The sequence below is a fragment of the Gallus gallus genome, chromosome 3, assembly GCF_016699485.2.
Source record: "Gallus gallus isolate bGalGal1 chromosome 3, bGalGal1.mat.broiler.GRCg7b, whole genome shotgun sequence".
NCBI classification, from domain to species: Eukaryota; Metazoa; Chordata; class Aves; order Galliformes; family Phasianidae; genus Gallus; species Gallus gallus.
This window is the reverse complement of record NC_052534.1, coordinates 104,020,778-104,036,828: the sequence shown is the minus strand read 5'-3', so window position 1 is coordinate 104,036,828 and position 16,051 is coordinate 104,020,778. Positions and strand designations below refer to the sequence as shown.

Below are 16,051 nucleotides of genomic sequence, written 5' to 3'. Positions count from 1 at the left end.
GGGGCAGGGAGGCGGGCGGGCGGGGCTGGAGCGCACAGTCACGCGGGGTAGCGCGGCAGCACTTCCGGTGCGGCGCGCGGTGCATCTTGGGATAACATTCGGATCTTCCGCTAAGGGGAGCGGAGGCGTCGGAGGACCGCTGTTGGAGGACTGGTGTTTATTGCTGTTTCTCTCTCAGGCCCAAGGCCCCTCGTTATCCCGGCGCCATGGCGATGCAAGCGGCCAAGCGAGCCAACGTGAGTGCTCTCCCGAGCGGAGTGGGTGGGGGGCAGCCCTTCCAGGCCGGGCTCTCGCTTGGTAAAACTGCGTAAAGTCTATAGCTGATGGGCAGTAGGCCCGAGATGTAGTAGGTAGGCCGTAGCATTTAAGGTTTGAAGTGAGTTCTGTGTGTAACGCAACGTGTGTTGTTTGTGCTTCAGATTCGGCTGCCACCAGAGGTCAATCGGATCCTATACATCAGGAACTTGCCTTATAAAATCACCGCGGAGGAGATGTATGATATTTTTGGGAAATACGGACCTATTCGGCAAATCAGAGTGTAAGTAATTTTAATTTCCTTTGAGAAGCTAGGGACTCAATGGGCTTTGGGACAGCTGTCATTTGTCAGTATTCCTATTACAGTGGTAACAGCTGGTTTTTACAGCTGAAAAAGCTGATTGTGCTTTAGCAGCATCATGGTAGTGTTTCTCTTGTTTGTCAGTTTGTTGGTAAACAGAATGGTGCTGATAGGTTGGATATTAGGAAACACTTCTTTACAGAAATGGTGGTTAAGCACTGGAAAAGGCTCCCCAGGGAGGTGGTTGAGTCACCATCCCTGGATGTGTTTAAAAACCATTTGGATGTGGTGCTCAGGGACATGATTTAGCGTAGTTGTTAGTTAGGGTAGTATGGTCAGGTCGTAGTTGGACTTGATGATCTTTAAGGTCTTTTCCAACCTGAGCAATTCTATGATTCTAGGTATGTTGGAAAAGCTCAAACCTGGACTGAATGTAGGTTAAGTGGGGAAAAATAAGGACTTAAACCCTAAATGAACTAGTCTTTTATTTTAAGTAAAGGTAAAAATAGGAAGAGCAAGGTCTGAAGGCAACCACTTCTGCTCAATGAGTATTAGATAAAGAACTAATTGAGAAACAGGTATGGTACCACTGATGATGGACCTGTCTACCAGAAAATACTGCACCCCTTGCTGTGAAGCTCATCTCTGAGCCATGTGGAGATCTGACTGAATTTTGTTCCAAATACACTGAGGCTGTACCTGTCTGTGGCAAATCTGAGGCTCTTCCCTCTAGTTCCCTCAAATACTGATGACCCTTGATGTTCCTTGTTATCCTGAGTGCCATGCCATGGATCCAACTGTAATTTCATGTGGTTAATGCTATGTTCAGCAGCATAACGCAGAAAGAGTTGGCTGAGGCTAGAATTTAGGATTAGCTGTTGAGAGTTGCAGTAAGATTGGTTGGAGTATTGGCATTCATGCAAGATGATCTTTTTTTTTCCCAGCTCAGAGAAATATTTTGGAAGGGAGGAGCAATAAGATTTGGTGTTCATCTTCAAATACTTGAAAAGAAATTAAATGTAGGGTAGATATGATATGGTTTTCTTCATACTGCCCTTATCCAGATGTTGACGAAATAACTTGTGGCATCTCTGAGTTCTCAGGTTGTTGACTGGCTTACAGCTGAATGTGTCCTTGTTGTTTATGTTGCTCTGTTTCTCTGTGCTCTTAGACTGGGGTGGGTGACGAATCCATAATGTTCATCACTTCAATTCTGTGGGGCATAGATATGATAACAGCTAAGAAGATCAAACTCTACCCCAGATCAAACTGCTCATTTCAGCCAGTGCTGAAGTGATAAAAGTGATGGCTCAGTGCAAAGAACAAAGTGAATTTTCTGTGTAGAGTTGCTCTCAGTAAACATGAACAGAGGGGAGTACTGGAGTGTGCTCCTGCATGCTGTGTTAGAACGTGCAGCTGGTGGGGTCTTATTAATACAGAGAAGAACAACAAAAGGGACTGGGAAAGGGTTAAAAGAACGAGAGAGAGTGCAGTTCTTTTGCTTGGCTAAATAGGTGGGATTTTCACTAATTGGCATACGCCAATAGAAGAGAACTAATATGAAAAAGAGTAGGTTGGACACTCCACATCTGGACGCAGTACTCCAGGTGAGGCCTCACAGCACAGAGCAATGGAGCAGGATCACCTCTGTCACCCTGCTGGCCACACTGCTTTTGGTGCAGCCCAGGGTACAATTGGCTTTCTGGGTTGTGAGGGCACATTGCTGGCTCGTGTCCAGCTGCCATCCACTGGTATCCTCAGGACTTGTTCAGCAGGGCTGTGCTCAATCCTTTCTTCCCCTAGTATTGGTAGTGAACTCCTTTTGTGGAACTCCCTTTGTAATTCGTCTCCTCCTTTGTGCAGTTTTTATCCTTTTTGTTGGCATACACACCATGGCATGGATGTGTGTGATGTTGTTTATTGGAGTTCATTCGTAAGTCAGCTCCTAAGAAAGGGTTTTTGTAATTCCTGAGTTGGCTGTAACTATCTTTTAGCTGCGATCTTGTGGCTGCGTAAGCTCTGTAATTTCTCAGAGCTGGTTAGCATGATGTGCCCAGACATGTATCCTGCTCCTCAGGCAAAGGAAATTGAATTGATGGTCTGATGATAAGTGATGGTTGTGCAGCTGAACCAGCTCGCATCAGTGTAGTTGTGTTGTGCTAAGAACAATATTCTGTCTCAGACAGTGCTGAATATTAATAGTCTTGTTCATCGAGTTTGATATTAATGCTTGTTAACATTTGCTCCTCAGTGGAAACACTCCAGAAACGAGAGGAACAGCCTATGTAGTCTATGAAGACATCTTTGATGCCAAAAATGCTTGTGATCATCTGTCAGGATTCAACGTGTGCAACAGATACCTTGTCGTTTTGTACTATAATGCAAACAGGGTAGGTGCACTTGGTTTTCTTTGTTACCTTTGAAGATGTTTGGCATTTAAAAAAAAAAAAATCAGTTTGAGAAAATGGTTGGATGTTTTTAAGAAATAATTCCAAGCTGGTAGAGGGAATGGATTGGATAAATGGTTAGGATTTCGTCTTCACTGTGATTCATGTGCATCATTCACCACAACCTTGGGACTAGGGATGTGGAAATCTTGCTTCTGGTGAGAAGAGGTAGAAGGGGCCAAACAGTTACAGCAGTCTTTGAGATTTGTTTAAAAGGAAAAAGCCTGTAAATCCTTGATGTTCTGCCTGATAAGGCCCAGAGTCTGGTGGAGTTCTCTGAGGTCGAAAATTAAGCAGTGTTGTTTGTATATGATGTTGATGTCATTCACAGTGAGAAGTTGGTTGCAGTTTATGGGAAATAACGTGCCTTAAGATGCAGTTTTTCTTCTCATGCATTTTATTATTTCCCTTAATTACAGGCATTCCAAAAGATGGACACAAAGAAGAAAGAGGAACAGCTTAAGCTGCTCAAAGAGAAATACGGAATAAATACAGACCCACCAAAATAAACTGATGTTTTTGAAAAACTGTTCTCCAGACCTACTGCTGTGTTTTGAAACTAAATAAGGATTCCCACTGACGTATAACGTACTGTTTTTAATAGGCTGTAATTTGAATCTTTAGATCAATTGAATAGATGCGAAACATCAGAACATCTGCTTTAAGGTGTCCCTGAAGGGACACAACTTCCCTGTGTTTTAAGGGCTTGGATGGGTAAGTGCTGTGTAACCACAGTCCTGTTTGGGGCACGTGCTTGTAAGATGGGACCACATACGTCGAGCAGTTCTGGCCTGCTGCTCCCCAGCCTCCAGGGACTGACTTTAAGTATGGTAGCCAGCTGATGCAGAAGAGTTTCAAGGGCTCGGTATGAACTCTCTGAATTTCACTTGTTGCTTCTAAAAATGGATTAAATGCAAGTAAACAGGACCCTCCCTGCTTTTTTGCTTGTGGTTTGTGTATGGTTTGATTCTTCTTCATACTTATATATCGTATACAACTCATTGCTGCTTCTTCGTCTTGGAAATGTTTGATGGAGTGTTGTGGTTTAACCCAGCAGGTGGCTGAGCACCACAGTTGTTCCCTCATGCCCTGCTTCCCAGTGAGATGAGGGGGAGAATCAAAAGGAAAAAAAAGGAAGTAGAACTCATGGATTGAGATAAAACTATATACTAAGCTGGAGAAAAGGATAATAGTTATAGGATAATAGGCAACTACGTGCATGTACATAACAAATGATGCACAAGCAATTGTCTGCCACTTGCCAACCAAGGCCCTGCTGGGCAGTGGCAGAGAGCAAGATAAACTCCCAACCCCTTCAGAATTCCATCTGCATGATGTTCCAGGGTATGGAATATCCCTTTGGCTGGTTTCAGTCAGCTGCCCTTGTTCTGTTCCCTCCCAGCTCCTTGGGCCCTTCACTGGGAAGGGCTTTGGCTCTGTATAATGCTGCTTAGCAGTGACTATAAACATCAGTGTGTTATCAGTGTTGTTTTTCTCCTAGAACAAAAACATAGCATCATATCAGACACTGAAGAGATCAATTCCATTCCAGCTGAAACCAAGACAAGGAGGCTTAGCTTGTTAGGCTGCTGTTTGCTAGAAACAAAGCTAAATCTACATTTATAATGGAGATTCCACTACAAATCAAAAATGAGTGGCCATGTGAAGTAATCCAACTCTTTAGGTGACTTTTGTCAAGATACCACATTCCCAGTCATAAGGCTGGAGCAGGTGAGCTGCTGTGAGATATTCCTGCTCTAACAGCTCTTACTGCTGTATGCCTGAGGATGCTGGAAGAGATTTGGAAGTGTACCAGGTTTGCACTGACGTTAGAGCAACAGAAATGAAATTAATGCCTTCAGTATTAAGTAGAGAACACAGGACCAAAGCAAGGCGGTAGATACTGCTGGTAATATTAAATACCTGAAATGTGACGGTAGTAAAGTTCATGCTGAGTAGGAAACTTGTAGTAGCCAGTATCGCATTCATTGGATGGGGCCCTGGGACTGGATGGGCTTTCAGGTCCCTGCCAACCCAAGCCATCCTGCCATGCGTTCTAAATCCCTGCTGCCACTGTGGCTGGCTTTCTGACTTGCTCAGCCCTCTCCTGCTTCCCCCCTCCGATGCCTCTGTGATGTGCATATGTTTAAATGCTAAGGGGCAGTGATCTGTTTCATCTGCTTCGTACTTACACAATTGGTTACTTCCCCTGTGCCGACTTGGTTATGAGGTCCAACCCATGAGGTTAACACAAATCTGGGCTGTTCAGGCAAAACCAGCTTGCCTTGAAATGTTTAAATGAATGAAATCTTATGGGAGACTTCCATGTGACCTGCCACAGCTTCATAAAGGTTGGAGGGAGGCTCATGAACGTGCACTTTTTACACAAGCTGTTGGGCATCTAGCTGGCTCTTGGCTGTAACAAGAACTGGATTGATGCTTTAATAAATCATGATAAATGCTGGTAATAACCCACTGAAGTGCTAATAATGGAGCCGTGTTCTGTCTGCCTTGTTTGAAATCATGTGCAAATACTGCATTCCATCTGTCAATAGCAGACAGCACGTTGCCTGCTCTGTAGTGTCTGTTTTGATGAGGATTTGGTGCTGTTTGAAAAATACATATAAAAAGCAATTCTATAGGGTAATAAGATTAATAAAAATTCCTTCAATGAATCCTCAAGATCAGCAGCTTTTGATATCTCCGAGAGCTCAGCTGCTGCCTTTCATTAAATATTCCATTTCATACTTTTCCTTCTAGTGTCTGTTTGGGGCTTTCAATGTCCCTATACGTGGAAAATGAAATAATAATTTGTACCTGCAAGACAGAGGGAATGGAAATCGAATGCCCGGAGGATTGTTTTGATGAGGTCTGCTCAAGATTTTGTTTGAAATGTAATGTCAAAGGACGAGGAAATGAGCTCAGTTATATGAATGGCAGAAGGGGCAGCAAATAAGGCAGATGTTACCAGCCTTGCAGTCTGCATCTGCGCTGGTTTTTGTGTGCGCTCACTTTCCATTTAATTTTTCAGGAAGTAGGGCATGAAATTAAGCCTGGAAGGTCATTTTTTCCATCTATACTGTTTAGAAATCAGTAACAAGAGCAGATCTGATTACACAGGCAGCAACAGTAAATTTTTTTCCAATCCATTATATAGTGGCAATAATTATATGTACTGTGTTGATCGATGATACAATTAAATAAATTAACACATTTGCAGTCAAATGAAGAGCTAGAGATTACATTTCCTTGAAGACTTAATTTCCCTAAGTATCACAAAGCACAATTAGTTTTCCTTTCACATTTTTTTTAATGAATTTGGCATGAAAGATGTAATAATCTCTGCTTCCAACAAAGGTCTCTGAAGGGAGTGAGTGATGAGGGGGAGAGCTTCATCAAGCAGCTGTAATAAGGGTTTTACAGGCTCCTAATGGCAGGGTTGCACAGCTGAGGGCAATGGGAAAGGTAAGTCCATAGCAGTCCATCCTCTTTGGATGGAGATGGCAGGGCTGTGATCAGCTCTTACAGCCCAGCAGGAATGCACTTCTCACTGGTCAGAAACCCAGCAGAAGCAGAGAGTGATGCCCCAGCTCTTGTGCAAACAGCAGTATTGGTTGGACCAATCGATTCTTTGTGTCACTGTTTGCTTTTGAGGCATTTGGGAAAGGCCTATATCCTAAATGAGCCCTCTCAGTGAAATGTGGATCTGTAATCCAGCTGCTGCAGGGACCCTGAATTTCCATTGAAAAAGGGCTTTCTCCTTTGTTTTCTTGAAGGAGAGAGGAGCAAGAAAAAATTTACCAATTTTCAGTTGCCCAAGGAGGCTGTGGAGGCTGTTCAGCATCCACAGTCTCCTTGGGCAACCTGTTCCAGTGCGTCACCTACCTGCTGGGTGAAAAACTTCCTCCTAATATCCAACCTAAGCCTCCCCTGTCTCAGTTTAAAACCATTCCCCCTTGTCCTATCACTATCCACCCTCATAAACAGCCATTCCCCCTCCTGTTTATACGCTCCCTTCAAGTACTGGAAGGCCGCAATGAGGTCTCCCCGGAGCCTTCTCTTCTCCAAGCTAAACAAGCCCAGTTCCCTCAGCCTTTCTTCATGTTTGTCTGAAGAACTTCTCATTCACCAAAAAGAACTGCGATGGCCGACGGAAAGCAGGAAAAAAAGGAAACAGAAATTGTAAAGTATCAAGGTTTTATTGTTTATATATATACTTAATTCTTAAATGAGACGGTATTCTTTAAAACAGCAGCAAGCAGAACGTACAAGTTGAGAAAAGTGGCAGCGCAGGTAACTCTGTTTGGCTAATGCCCGTTCATGTACAAGGCGTACACTGGAGTTTTTGAGCACCTTTTGTGTTTTGTTTTTTTATTTTTCTTGGTTTAAGTGTACAGTAAGGCAGTGGTTTTTCAATAAGGAATATATATATATTTATATCTATATATATTTTCAATCATCACTGTGAATTCTCATCACATGCAGATTAAATAAAATGTACAACTTGAGAATGTTACAACGGTAGACATTTTTTTTTTTTCCCAAAGCAAAGCTTCCAATGAAAGGCAAATATGGACACCACAAAGTCTAAGAAGAAAAGAGAAAGAAAGGCTTAAGAAACCTAAGGGCAGGCGCTACTGATATGACAGCTTGAGCAGGAAGATTAGGATTCCAGTGAAGATTTCCCCCGCTGCTGGGAGGGTGAGAAAGAAGGGATGGTTATGGAGAGATGCCTCCAGCCAGCTCCCCCAAGAAGACTCACTCCAACCTGAGAAGCTCCACATCAAAGAGGAGCGTGGCATTGGGAGGGATGACCCCAGGGTGGCCCGTGGCTCCGTAGGCCATCTCAGGTGTGCAGGTCAGCTTTGCTCTTTGTCCTAAGCTCATCTGGTTTTTGGATGGTGGAGAGAGAAGAAGACAAGATAAAACACAGTATTAGCAGGAAGACAGAACAGAGCGCTACGTGGCGGATTTACAGAACTGAGGATATTCAGGATGATCAAATTCATCTTTTAGCTTTTCAAGAAAGCTGAAACTGCTACAAACAGCTCACATTCACTGCCTGGCTCCTCTGGCTTCTCTTTAAATTGCAAGAGCCAGCTTGGGAGCAACAAAAGTCTTTCCAAGGCACACCATGATCTATACTGCTTAGCCTGGAGTCAGCTGCATGAGGTGTGAGTTCTGTGGAGTGCAGGATACATATAACACCATCAGCAGGAGTTATGGAAAAGACTTAGTGACAGGTAGGATCAGAGCTTTGTGTTCATGACAGATCAGTGCAGAGACAACATTTGGTTCAGATTCTTAGGAATGTCCAGCAGTGTTTTTTGCTTCTTCAGTCACCACCATTGATGACTTCAAAGCTACTGACCAAACACAAATGCTAGAGGCACCCACCTTTCTACTGCTGGACCGATGTAATCCTAACTGAAAAAGGTTTCCCCAGACTGAAGCCCAAGGACAGATGCTCATGCACAGCTTGTTCTGTCTCGTCCCTGGGACAGACAGAAGTGCTGAGTTCTTTCACACCAGATTAGCTTTAGAGGTAAAAGTTCCCACCAAGATTTGCAGCATCCAGATTGAAAACTTTGCTCTGCTCTGGGGTAAAGCTGTGACTTATGTACTCTATACAGGTGACCAGATATTCACTGGCCAAGAAACAATCCCCAACTTGATGCAGTGAGGTTAATTCAGACGTTTTTCCCAAGATTGGACTGGACTACAGATTATGCAGTTTCTCCTGTTGAATTTTGTTTTCTGTTTCTATGAAATATGCCAAAGCTAGAGCTTCAGTCATTCCAGGTAGAAGAAAAATGTGAATGTAACTTTCCTACATTCATAGAATCACAGAATGTCTTGGGTTGGAAGGGACCCCAAGGATCATCAAGTTCCAACCCCACTGCACAGACAGGGCCACCAAACCTCCCTCACATTCAGAGAGCATTTGCAGAATGCAGCTTAAGGTGTGAGAGCAGATAACCTCCCCGGTCTCTGCAGGGTTTGGCACTGGTCTCTGGTGCTCTGGTGGGTCCCTGCTGGTAAGATAGCTGGTACATCACCCATGGATCTTAGGTGTGGGGCAACCTCGAGCTGTCAGAAGTTGAGCACAGAAAAGCAGCAGCTGCTGCCATCTCACAGGCATTAAACCAAGGTCTGGAAAATTGAAATGCTCGATGAACTGAATTGCCTTTTTCCATGTGCCTTGTGTCAGTCACGCTCCCCAAACCCTCAAAAACTCTGAGCTGGAAGGACACAGCCACAAGTTTAATGTAGCGATCCACTAGGAGGAGCAGGAGGGCAGCGTGTGGCCGCACTGCTGGAACGGAGTTAGGCCACAGTAATTAAGACAGGAGTTGGTGAGTGTGTTCAAGGCAGAGATAAAATCCATTCACCCAGAGCTTGTTGCCAGAGCTTTACCTGCACTGGCTTCTGACTAGGATAAAAGCAACCCCAACTGAACTTAAATGCACTTTTGGGTTCCTTCTCTTTGTAGGGCTCCTGGTCATATGATAACATGTGAATGAACAATCACAGAACTATTTGCAGATAGTCCTGTTGCTGGCTCTTTTGAAACCATTTTGTTCTTCTCTATTCAGACCACCAATTCCGCATTTCAAGCACTCAGCACATGGGGGCCCTGAGCTCCCCTTAGGTATTATTGCAAAGCAAATAACAAAGAGTGCCACCTAGACGTTAGAGCAGAAGGTGGGTATTTTTCAGACTAGGATTCCTCATATGGACCTGTTCCTTCTCTGGTTGGAGAGAAGGATATGCTTGTGTTGCTTTCTCCTGGAGCTGGAAACCACGTTCTTTTCCTTTCCTCTCCAAACAAGCCTGGCTGCATCATTCATCTCTGGATTGTTTCTCATTTTGCATTCTTTTTCCTTCTCTGTATTTAAATGTAAGAATTTGTTCCTGTCAATAACATTTGAGCAATTTCCTCCTATTCTGAGCTCCAGAAGTCAGAAACGAAGTAACTTTTGCATTTCAGCACCCTGACTGCACTCCTCACACTGTGGGTCCTCACAAGCACTGCAGATGAAATGCCACAGAGACGGCATGGAGTTGCTCTGTGTGGCTCTTTCAGGGTTTTACTGTGCTGGCACTCAAGCTGTAATTAATGGAGAGCAGTTTCCTTTTTCATGTCTTAGGGCTGCTTGCTGAATGTTAAGTTTTGTAGCTGGGAGTATGAAGTCATAAAAGTTTAACAGTGCAGTATGGTGCCCTACTCAGTAAGGGTCAAAATCTGCAGCACAGTTGTAGATGTTGTCAAAAACGACAGCTTGGCCTTTTATCAAGTAGCTGAATAGAGGCCACTTCATAAAATACTGCCACCTGGATCATTTTAGAGGCCACTGTGGTTTATGTGCAGAAGTTGACCCTGGAATAAGGATGACTTATAGGCACATTGACACCTGACATGAGGATCCTGCCTCTCCTTTCTCAAATGCATACTTCATGTAAAGCCTTGTGAGAAGGAGGTGCCTTTATCAGCTAGTGGAGGACTATAGGAAATACTGTTCTTGAACAGACCATGCTTTCACAGAATAGAATCATAGAATTATCCAGGTTGGAGAAGACCTTCAAGATCATCAAGTCCAACCATCAACCTCACCTACTGAGTCGCATCACTGAATCACGTCCCTTAGTGCCACGTCCACATCTCTTAAATACTTCCTGGGATGAGGACTCCACCACTGCAGTGGGCAGCCTGTTCCAATTCTTGACCTTCTTTTTCATGAGTACATTTTTCCCAGTATTCAATCTAAACTCTCCCTGGAGCAACTTAAGACCATTAAGAAAACCACTTAGGATTCGACACTGTGATTTCCACTTGGTCTTGTCAACACTGCACTGAACACTAAGCCCTAATACATCTTTCACCCAGTTGAAAATTCAGCCAGAATCATGTCTTTGTACCTGTGTAACACCTTCTTCAAATCCTTTAATGACTTCTTGCCTGCCAATCTTGAACCTGAAAGGCTTGTTTCTGTCTCTGGAGGAATCAAACTTCTTTCCATTCTGTAGCATTCCTGCCAAAAGAAGAGACATAGTTTCAATTCGAGCTACATCTAAACTTAAGTGCTGGGAAGTATGGGAGAAAGAAGTGAAAAATTAATATATTGGTTACATCAACTGTTCATTTCCATTTTCACTTTAAAATGGTGAAAGGGAACAGAGAGAAAACATCAGTGCAGGGTGAGGGCTGATGTGCAGGACCATCATCACCACAAGTTATTGTCCAGAGGTCCTTCAACCAACCCTCTGCCATTAGGAGTCATTAGAAGTGGCATTTCCTTTCCTTGTCATTCAGTCACAAGACAGTCACAGGAACACCTTACATTCTGATGAACACAACACTGTTTCAAGGTATATATGCATGCATAGGTTCTACAGCAAATGGATAAGCTTTCAGAGAGCTCTACATCCTGAGGTATTCTCACTATTGTTTCAAGCAAGGGATTTTTATAATAACTTCATTTTAAGAGTTAAGATAATTGCTTTTTCCAAATGTTACATTCTGAATATTGCAAGGTTGAGCAGGTATTTCCATACGAGAATAAATACTTTCTTTGTAATGTTGTAATGCCAGAGTTTTCTGGACACATACCATGACTCCACTGTACAAGGTGCTGTAAGAAGAAATGCTTGTGAATAAGCTAACATTTGAGACAGTTTCCAGTTGCAAGCAATTTTATAAAGCACAGCTTTGACAGAAAACACTGAGAAATACTGCCCTTATGATTCAATATGAAATATACAGTGTTTCTGGTTTCTCTTCATTAAAGCTGTTATATTAATAGACCAGCCTGATGCAGTTTTTTTTTTTCCCAGTGAAAATCATTCATTGTTGTTCAAACAACAAAAAAATGGCACATGTAGCTTATTTAAAGAATGTAAATATAAAGAGATGCACCAGAATAAAATCCAAAGACCTAGAGGGTAGGATTCATCTTACCCATCTTTCTTCTGCTGAGATGTACCCTGCTGTTTTTGAGCTAATTACTTTGCTTCCCTCTATAACCAAGCCAGAAGAGAAAGTACTTTGTGGGGCAATTCATCTCATCAAATCTTGGGATCTACAATAGGACATAAGGAACTGCATCCTAGCTGTGCCTACTTCTTTGCAATGAATATAAAGGAAGTCCAACCAGCTAGCTCAGACACAGATATCTCCAAACTCGTTAGCAGTTAAACCACAAGTGGTGGCATTCTAGATTTGCAGTAACAAGTACACAATATTTGGTTGTTCAAGTGGGGTTCTATGTCTGGATATCTTGTACAAATTACATATTAAGGCTAATTAACTGTTCATCAGGTCCAGCATGCCTAATATTGTACTTCAGAGAAGTGTGTGTGTTTCAGCATTAGCATACCAAACCTGACTTGTTTCCCCATCAAAAGCCTATCAAAGATGGGTTTGGAGGGAAACAAGCTTGTTTACAGCAACATCCTATGGTCAGCAATGGATAAAAGTTCATCAAGCAATGAATCAACAAATGCAGCCTCCCCTGCCATCACCCCACCTCTTTGCTTCTGGAAGACAAGTTGGGATTCAAGCAGTCAGGTGCATCTGTATTTGCTGAATACAAGAGGGTCAATTTTAATATGACTGCCCTTTATATGTACACTGAGATTAGAAATGAGTCAGTCACTCCGTGTGCCCTGGAGAAGTTCTGATCTGAATTTAGGTCTGAACTTTGAAGCTTATCTTTTTTCTCTATTTCTGAAAGTTAAGAACTGGCTCTTTGGTCTCCTGGGAGCTAAAACAGCATCATGTTTTGTTTTCTCTCTTGCTAATATATCAATTGATTTTCTTTCTGTGAAAAAAAAATTGATTTGGTTAATATTCTTCAACAAAGATGGATGCCCATCTTCAGCCTGCAAGCACCTTTATTTATCTAGCTAACAACTGGGAGGCAAAAAAACCCACAGTCTGGAATGAACAATGGCATTGCTTTGCAAAGTCAAAACTCCCTTGGCAGTCAATGAGAGGTTCACTGAGCAAGGACACCAGGAAGCTTATATGCTTGTTATAATTGCCTCACATTTGATTCTGAAAGGTAACAACTACTGTACGAGAATAATTAATTGCACAAACTCATTTATCAGAATATCATCTGGATTTGGAAACGTTCTAATCTAAAGGGTGTCCTAATCAACAAATCAGTGTTAAAACTCAGGTGGCTGCAGAAAAGCTCATTGAAACCGAATAAGATCAAAGAGTAGGCAAATTATCTTGTTAAGAAAAGTGACCAGGGATACACACGCCTGTACTACTCTTTCAATATGCATTACCTATCCAAGGTCAGTCAAGCTCAGCTAAGATCACACGGTGTAAGTCTGTTCCCTAAGCAGAGAGGGCTAATGAAACTGCAAGTTTTCAATCTTTCAGCCAGTTTCGACCAAGTCTGGCAGAGGAGCGGGGTTCCTAATGACCTATGTATTTCATGGAAAGAAATCTGGCTAGGACGCTTCTACAAAGAGAGGGGCTCATCTTTGTTACCAGAGAACCTATATTATGAAGGGGAGGTTAAGAGAAATGGGAATGTCATAGCCAGCCTGAAGTCTAAGTGTCTTTTTACTGGGGGTTCTGGTTGGGTGGCTGGTTGAATTCCCAGCTGAATTATTCTCAGCTTAAGGAACCCAGCTACTTAGGCACCTGATTCATACCTACGGTTCCAACAAAGCTGTACCCAAAGCCATGCTCAGACTGTTATCTATAAATCACGTTATCTACAAATCTATGATATTCTATGATAAAGTAGACAGATGGAGAGAGAGAGAACAGAAAGCCCTTCATGATACCGTGTCAAATCTAGTGCCTGAAGCTAGTTAACAGGTGTAACTGAGGCATGATGAATTCTACTGCTTGCATTAGCCATCTCAGAGACAGAAGCTGTGTCTTAGCCTGCCACCTGGGCTACTTCTACGGTCAATGGAGAAAGAGTGGTATAGAATCATAGAATGGCCTGGGTTGAAAAGGACCATAATGATCATCAAGTTTCAACCCCCTGCTATATGCAGGGTTGCCAACCAGTAGGCCAGGCTGCCCAGAGCCACATCCAGCCTTGAGAGCCACATCCAGCCTTAGCATCACCAAGAATGATTTGTCCCATCTAGGTATGTATCTTACAACTGCAACGACCTCCTGGAATTGCAGTATATTCTCATGTAGCTTTAAAAAAAGTTAAGAAGTTAACAACGTGAATTTTAAGGACCTGGCTCCTGAGGGCCCAAGCAAGGAGGCATTAACTCACACATCCATCTACACAAAACAGACCGAATTGCATCCCAGGCTTCCCCAGCTCCAGTGTTTTCTGAGCTGCTTGTCTTTAAAGTGTTGTCATGTTCTGGGAATCAGAGATTCTAATCCAGGACAAATCCTTTCATTTTATTATATGTCTACAATGGGATTCACTTACCTGACAAGAGTATTAAGGGGAGGAACTGAACAAGTGCCTTCCGAAAAACAGATGTAAAGAATTCCCTTATTTTTCTATAATTACCAATACAGAAAGTAACCTCAATGCACGTACTTAAAGACAGTAATTTTCTGTACATCTGTTGGTATCAGGAGGGGCAGATATTCAGAAGGTGTTTCTAGGATGCTATCCTGTTTCCTTTTATGTAGACCAGGGGTTCTTCAGGACAGGGACTATATTCTGATGGCCTTTAATGCAATCACCTTTCCAATTATGCCTTGTGATAAATCTGTGCCATTATAAACACATCCTTCAGTTTGATTACCAAGACTTGAGCAACTGGGACTCAGAAGAAGCATTTCCTGTAGGTAGTATTGCTGTGGGCTAAGAATTTATAACCTCAAGTTTATTTCTTTTTGCCTAAAATATATTGTTTCTAATGTCAAAACATGTCAATAAGCTGTCAGGATAATTTCACACAGGCTGGAAATTCTGATTTTTCCCACTTATAGTCTGTAAATATCATTAATATAAACTTTTAGCCTGAAAGATGTTCTTTACTGGGATGTTTCTAGAAACTGCACAAAGACCACATCAACATATAGAGTGTTATATCCATATGGCCTTCACAGCATATAGAGGTGGATGCAGTTTAGCCAAGTGGAGAAATTCAGCACAAACACATAATGGCAGAAAAAACACATCCATAAAGGCAAAAATCACATCCCAGGTTGGATTACACCAGCAGAACTCCACTGATTTTACTGGTGTTTTTTGCATTCCACATTAAAATAACAGAATCATAGAATCACCAAGGTTGGAAAAGACCCACAGGATCACCCAGTCCAACCATCAAAAACAGATCAAAATAGATGTTTGCTTTAGTATTCTGTTAGTAAAGCAGAACAGCTCCACTGCGTTCACAGGCTTTTCCCCCTAGCCTGTGGTTGGAGCTCATGTCTAATGCACTTTTCCATCAGTTTCCCTCTGTCTTAGTGCCTTAGTGTTAAAGGAAAAGATATGGGCTATGCTTGTTTAGGTCAAAACAGTTGATGCCTTGTTGTTTTCATCCCCAGGGACATGGCCAGGGGAGCTAACATGCATTTGGCTCCTCAGATCATTCCATCAGAATTCACGGTGCAGGCCGGGTATCTCACACCTCCTGCATCTCCATTTGTCATTGTGTTATTGCCTCAACATGCAGTACACTGTTTTACACCTCCCTGTCATAATAACAGCTTCCAGTAACCTGCAGTTTTTCCTTGGCTGTGTGCCTCCTTCCAAACAACCACACAGCCCATTCCTTTTTGATCTCCTTGATTTGACTCACAAACTCGTCCTTCCTGAACAAATCTGCTGTCTCATCGGTTTTATTGATAAAAAAAAATTGTCAGCAGAAATGATTATTCTTGTAAAAGAAATAAAAGAGTGCTGAATGTAAGCTGAAGAAAGCTTCTGATGATCAGAGGGCTGGAACACCTCTCCTTTGAGGAAAGGTTGAGGGACCTGGGGTTGTTTAGTTTGGAGAAGAGAAGGCTCCAGAAAGACTTCATTGTGGCCTTCCAGTACTACAGATGGGAGCGTATAAACAGGAGGATGGCTGTTTACAAGAGTGGATAGTG

The 16,051-nt window shown here is 42.7% G+C and overlaps 2 protein-coding genes across 4 annotated transcripts in view; one reads left to right on the top strand and one right to left on the bottom strand.

The window, feature by feature from the left end:
• The first annotated feature begins 88 nt into the window (after positions 1-88).
• SF3B6 (splicing factor 3b subunit 6) lies at positions 89-3,930 on the top strand. Its single transcript, XM_419986.7, has 4 exons — positions 89-236; positions 420-538; positions 2,808-2,946; positions 3,423-3,930. Exons 1-4 carry the CDS (start codon positions 207-209, stop codon positions 3,510-3,512), a joined length of 378 nt encoding a protein of 125 aa, XP_419986.1. The 5' UTR covers positions 89-206; the 3' UTR covers positions 3,513-3,930.
• Positions 3,931-7,183: 3,253 nt separating this feature from the next.
• FKBP1B (FK506 binding protein 1B) overlaps positions 7,184-16,051 on the bottom strand; it is a 50,488-nt gene continuing 41,620 nt past the window's right edge. For all 3 annotated transcript variants that reach the window (XM_046938408.1, XM_046938409.1, NM_204567.2), the window contains 2 exons: positions 10,924-11,036; positions 7,184-7,890 (listed from right to left, as the gene is read on the bottom strand). In XM_046938408.1, coding sequence (XP_046794364.1) covers positions 7,762-7,890; positions 10,924-11,036 — 242 coding nt within the window. In that variant the 3' untranslated portion in view covers positions 7,184-7,761. The remainder of the gene's footprint in view (positions 7,891-10,923; positions 11,037-16,051) is intronic.

What these genes read in the sequence shown, in the direction of transcription:
- SF3B6 (XM_419986.7), top strand. Translation starts at nt 207, where the DNA reads ATGGCGATGCAAGCGGCCAAGCGAGCCAAC. An exon ending in AAGCGGCCAAGCGAGCCAAC is followed by an intron (nt 237 to 419) that starts GTGAGTGCTCTC and finishes TTTGTGCTTCAG; the next exon opens with ATTCGGCTGCCACCAGAGGT. An exon ending in TGTACTATAATGCAAACAGG is followed by an intron (nt 2,947 to 3,422) that starts GTAGGTGCACTT and finishes CCTTAATTACAG; the next exon opens with GCATTCCAAAAGATGGACAC.